This window comes from Erithacus rubecula, assembly GCF_903797595.1.
Source record: "Erithacus rubecula genome assembly, chromosome: Z".
Classification (NCBI taxonomy): domain Eukaryota; kingdom Metazoa; phylum Chordata; class Aves; order Passeriformes; family Muscicapidae; genus Erithacus; species Erithacus rubecula.
Genome location: NC_136661.1, coordinates 9,390,882 through 9,396,881, shown reverse-complemented (window position 1 = coordinate 9,396,881; position 6,000 = coordinate 9,390,882). Strand labels below are relative to the sequence as shown.

The following is a 6,000-nucleotide window of genomic DNA, read 5'->3' as shown; positions in this document are numbered from 1 at the left end:
GCCAGAACGCCTCTGCCTGAGGAAAACATTGCAGATGACCATCGAAGAGTGCTGCTGCAAATGCTGAAAATACTGACAACCAATAATTTGGTTATTTCACACTTTTTCCCGCTCATGAGCACATGAACAATTCATTGGTAGCATCTTAACCAGGGCAGAGAATTGTTGCCAATTTAGGGACTCTCTAAACCGAGATACAGAGCCTAGAGTAGAAAGGAGACATTGTTTATTCTGTGCAGGGTATAAGGCAGAGTTTTCCTCAAATAAAGCACACCAATGCCTGAAACTTTGCACTATATACATACATACATACATACACACACACACACACACACATATATATATATATGTTTTAGCAAACAAAGAAATTCCAGTTCATTGGTTACAAGTTACTTGGTTCTCTTATTAATTAGTATTCTACCTTTTATTGGTTGAATGATTCTCTTGTTTCTCATGTAAATGTGTCTGCATGCTAACCTATTCTCAAGTAGGTGGGTTTCTTGAGATAGTCCCTGAGTTACTGGTTTAAATCTTTCATCTGAGACTTAAGAGCCAGTGAATTGGCACCGATCCATTGCACACAAACAGCATGGGAACCTGTAGCTCCAATCACAAGGTGACAAGAGGCACAACAGGAGCTTTTTGTCAGAGGACCTGTAGTATAGCACAAGGCGTAATGGGCACAGATTGTTGGAAGGGGAATTTAGGTTGGGTATTAGAGAGAAATAGTTCTTGTGAGAATGGTGAGACATTGGAACAGGTTGCCCAGGGAGGCTGTGGGTGCTCCAACCCTGCTTGTGTCCAAAGGCCTTGAGCAAATTGGTCTAGTGGAAGGTGTCCTTGCCCATAACAGAGCGGGTTGGGCCTAGACAAATTTTAAGGTCCCTTCCAACCCCTTAACTAATTCTCTGAAGACCCAACCTGTGCAATCAAAGCCCAAGTAACCCGTCATTCAGGGTCCCCCCTTTGAAGCTGTCTGGCTTTTTCACAAATAAGACACTATTTTACAACCCCCTTCTCATTCTCTGTAACTCTGTGGGCAGATGACTGTTTCCAACTCGTGAGATGCCAGCGCCAGAAGGGCACAGAAGGCTCAGAACTCGCATAAGTGAGCCTCATCTGACCACACACAGCACGGTGTCAGAAGGCTCAGAACTCGTACAAGTGAGCCTCATCTGACCACACACAGCACGGTGTCCGCGGAGCGCTGCGAGCCCGGCGCCGCCCGAGGGGCAGCCGGGCCCGGCCACAAGATGGCGGCCGCCGCTGAAGGGGGCGCGCGGCTGCCCGAGGAGGCGCCGGGGCAGCGGAGCGGCCGCACCATGGAGCGCCGGGGCAGCGGCGGCCACAGCGACACCGACACGGACAGCGACGAGACTGTCGTGCAGGGCTCTGTGGCGGAGAGTGATGTGGAGGAAGAGGAGTTCCGAAGGAAGCGGTGGTAATGCGGTGTGGCTGCGAGCGGCACCTGCCCACCTGCCTGAGGGCGGCGCCGGCTGAGGGGACCGCTGCCGAGCTGAGCTCGGAGTTTTTATTCCCTCTTTTTTGTTTGTTTGTCTGTTTTGGATTTTGTTGGTTTTGTTTTTCCCACTCTGTTCAGAGCCGTTTTACATGCTCCTAGACCCAGTATGTCTTAGCTCTGCAAATAGCTCCGTTGATTTTCACACACCTTGTGTGCCTCGGAGCTTATGCCTCCGGACCCACCATTTTATTAACATTTTAGTCAGCAGAAGTGAAATGCCCCAGGAAACAACTCGAAGAAAATGAACACTTATTAAATACAGTTCGTGCTAATTTTATTTCCTTGCAAGTTTGTCTTGATGCCCTTTGCGTGTATACTTTAAAACATAGCAAGGATTTGAAACCACACATCCAGATCTTTATTATGGTTTTGTGGCACAGTAGTTCTTGGAAATACTTTAAGTAGGGAAGTGCCTCCCTAGTTACGGCTTTCTATGCAGAAAATCACATGCATCCCTGGAGTTTGGGGTTTTTTACTGTTTGTGCCAGCGCTTGCCCAGGTGTGTCCCCACTGCAGAGGCTGGCATGGGTGCTTACAGATGGCCTTTGAGTTTATGGGACTGTAATACTTACAATTCCTTAACGACCTTTTGTTTTATTTATTTGACAAAGGTTGTCTTTTCTTAATAAGGACATGGCTTTAACAACTGAGATAAATATTAATAAAGGTAGGACACATTCTTGTTTCAATCTCTGTTGTTTTTTTTCCTTGAACTATTGCTTTGGATTGTGCCCCCGTCCATGTTTGAACTTGGGTATTGCATTAAGTTCATGCTTAGGAACTGTGACCTCTTTGATTACATTCCTAATTTTAGCTCAGATTTCAAAAGATTCATCAGCACATTTTTAATAGGTTTGATTAGGTTTGTTCCTGAGTTTTTGGTTCTTCATGTGCACTGTGACTGAGAATCCCTGGCTTGGGATGTGTTTGAGCTATATGTAGGGATATCCTTTTTATTATGTATGTATTTTTGTGTAAGTGTTTCTGAAGAATAAAATAAATGGATTCTATACTCATAACAGCTGTATGTAACTCTAGCTGCTTATGGTATTTTCAAAACCCCATTAATACTGGTAGCATATCTATTTAACATAAAAAGTTTGAGTGGGGATATTTCAGTGCATTATGTTTAGTGTATCATTAAATACTTTCAGCATAAATGAATGCACACTCATTTAAGGTCTTAAAATATTCCCCAATAACTCCCATATAACAGGCTGCATGAACAAGCATGTTTTAGTTACATAATAGTTTCACATTACTTCCTTGACATTTTTATATGTTCCATTTTACTTGCATTCTATAGATTTTATTTCAGTGGTGTTTCAGACTGCCTATTCTTTAAGTAACACATAGTGTTCTTCCAGATTTGTTTGTGTTTATGTTTTTGCCAGTTTGAGGATCTGAGTGGACCATAATTTTCTATCAACCTGCTCTGAGTTAGTATAAATGGTATCTTCAGCCCACTGAGGTCTGTGGAAACTCCTATGATTGTGATTTCCTAATGCTGAACCTTTTATAGTTGCTCAATAGTCTTAAGTGAGAGAGAAGCATCATCCTGTTTTTATTTTCTGTGATTGTCCACTGGAGTTAAATTCTTGCAAGGTTCAACATACATAGTTTGAGGCATGCTTGTTTGTGTTCAGTTTGTGGAGTAGGCTTTTATCTGAGAGCTGTGTGGAGAGTTTTTTGTCTCTGCAGCTGTAGTAGATTGTGATATTTTTAGCATTCTGCCTGCATCATATTATGTTTAGGAAGTTGGAATTAGAATTTAATTCACAGTTTTGTGCATACTAGGGTAGTAGTAATTTGGTGATATACAACATCTCAGTTTTCAAGCGTAGGGTCCAACCTTAAGGGCTTCTCTTTTTTTAATTTTTTTTGAGAGAAGGTCTTCATTTGTGTAGTCATTGAAGAAACAATGCAGTCTAGAAGTACAAACGTATTTTAGTCGTATGGATCAGGCAGGTTAAAAAAATTGCAGTAATAAATAAAAGGAAATCTCCAATGCAAAATCAGGGATGGTCCTGGAACACTAATTCAAATAAATTCCATAGCTGACTGGTTTTATTAATTTCTATTTCATCCATGTAGTTTAAAAATCTACTGTAAAAGACTTTAGCCAATTCAATCAATTGCATATCAGAAATTTTGATTCATGTAGCTCAGTTACTGAGTTATGTAAAAGGTTATGGAATTATGGAAAATTACATAGAAATTAAGACAATCAAAATTTTAATTACTGGGAATTTGTTTGTTTCTTTCTAGAAGCTCTTTCTCCAGAAATTGTTTTTTTACGGAAATTTGGTGTCCACACACATTATCAAAGGACAGAACTGACAAATCCAGTAAGTACAGCAATGGTAATGTCTTCCCTAATCATATCTGATGATTACTTATTAAAAAACCCACTCCCCGTGAGGGAGGCTGGTGGCTTACAGCTGAATTGCATTTAATCTCGTCACCTAAGTAGCACATAGTCTGCAGGGATGTATCAAAGTGTCTTTTCTGGTATTTCATGAGATTAATATCTTTCAAATTTGAGGAACAAACCCGGGACAAAGAGGAAGAAGTTGTGGAACACATATTTTTTAATATATTTCTTTCAGGAGCTGGAGGGTAATCATCTGGGTTGACTGTGCCAGAATACACCCTGGGTTACTCATTATGAGATTAGCTGTGATCCAAAGATCACATTGTTTCTTTCAAAAGGAAAGAGATAATAATCCAAAATCCAGAATAAAATGTCTGCTTGCATGATGGTGGGGTATTTATTTTACTCTGTGGATAATTCGTCATTCCCTAATCCACTAATTAGTCTACCTTTTAATGTATTTACTGTGGTTTGTAGCTAGCCCATAAACTTCTGTTCAGTTGAGCAAGTAGTTTTCCACCTGCATATGGCAGGCTCATGGAACAATTAGAGACAAACAGGTTCTCTGCTTTTAATTGTAACTTCTGTTACACTGTTTTTAGCCATGATTCACCATTCCAAAGCCCACAATCTGTGTATCCTTATTCCAATAAAAAGAGTTTTTCTGAAAAGAGCTAGACTGCTTCCTTGATGACAAAAGGTACATTGAAAAAAGATGTGTTTTCTGCTGAGGTGAATGTTTTACAGCTCATTCTAGAATTGCAAATAAATTTGTCTCAACTAGCAGTGTGGGAAAGAGTGAACAAAATCCAAAAGATGCTATTATTTCAAAATTTTGTTCTGTAACTGTATTTTGCTGCTTGCGTGTCTGGGGGCTGCCTTCACTGAAGTTTTCATGATTTTCTAAGGATGAAGGGAATGAGAGAAGTGCTCTTACACTTGCTTTTTCCCCTCTGGGAGACGAACTGACTAGCTGCTTCTTAACCTTAACATTTGAACTGAATGATTTTCACAAGATCAGCTAATCCCAAATATAAGGGCAACTGCCAAGTCCACTAAAGAAAAAGTCAGGAAGGCAAAGAAACCTAATACTTTTCACCAAATAGTTAGGGTAATTCTTAGTATTTTTGTTTTGGTCAGACTTGTATAGGACACTGTGAGCTTGATCATTCCCTGCTTAGGGACAATATGAAATTACAAGTTTTTTACTGAATACTGTAAGGAATGGTCTTCTCCTGTTGTCTTTGGTAACTACATGTGTACATTGCACCGATGTGGCTCTTCAACCACTTCAAGACCCAACATGGAATGCACTTTCATATAAGCTTTCTTTCCAGTTTGTCCTCAGAAATTATCATATATGAATACAGCATGTAGATGTGATGTGATATGAGGTTCATGCAGAGTAGATGGCTGTGAATATTTTTAGGAAAAGTAGTATCTATTCCAGTTGTTCCAGAGAGTCATAGTTTTCTTTGTACTTCAGATGGGTTGTGGGAGACTTAGGGTATTGCAGACCTTTGCCTTTGATTCTTCCATCATGTAAAACATTGTAATTAAGAATTTTCATCTACCAGAGATGCACTAGACATATATACAGGTTTTGTAGAATCCAGGTTTTTTTCAACAAGTCATTTTCATTATCTGTTAACATTATATTCTGTAGCATGTTCAGACAGGTGTAATGATTGTAAGTTTGTGCTTTCCCTTTTTGAGATTTTTTTTTTCTTACTCTGTTTGGTGAAATGCACCAAAAGTTGTTAGGTAACACCTAGCAGCTTTTAAGCATTAGTCTTTTTAAAAAAAAAAACCTGAAGTCCCCTCAATACAGTTATCTGTATAAATAAATGTTCAAGTGAGGAAAAATTACTGAGATTTTGCAGGAATTTCTTCACCAAAAATGACAGCAGAATGTAAGACTGTTCCCAGTACTTCAGTCAGTGTCCAAAAATATCATTTGTGTAATGTATATGGTTTGAGAAGATGTCTCAACTGGTCAGCAATATACTGATTTTGCTTAGCATCAATTTTTTTTAGCAGACAAAACAACGTCTTCTTCTGAGTTATAATGATAGTGTGCTGAGATTTTAAAGCATCTCTCTGA

General features: G+C 39.6%; 1 protein-coding gene across 1 annotated transcript in view; it reads left to right on the top strand.

Annotated features, from left to right (window-relative positions):
• Positions 1–1,212: 1,212 nt before the first annotated feature.
• The window catches only part of ANKRD31 (ankyrin repeat domain 31), a 58,633-nt gene continuing 53,845 nt past the window's right edge, over positions 1,213–6,000 (top strand). The window contains exons 1-3 of the mRNA XM_079330393.1: positions 1,213–1,441; positions 2,134–2,189; positions 3,791–3,870. Of these exons, the coding sequence (XP_079186519.1) occupies positions 1,254–1,441; positions 2,134–2,189; positions 3,791–3,870 (324 nt within the window). The 5' untranslated portion in view covers positions 1,213–1,253. The remainder of the gene's footprint in view (positions 1,442–2,133; positions 2,190–3,790; positions 3,871–6,000) is intronic.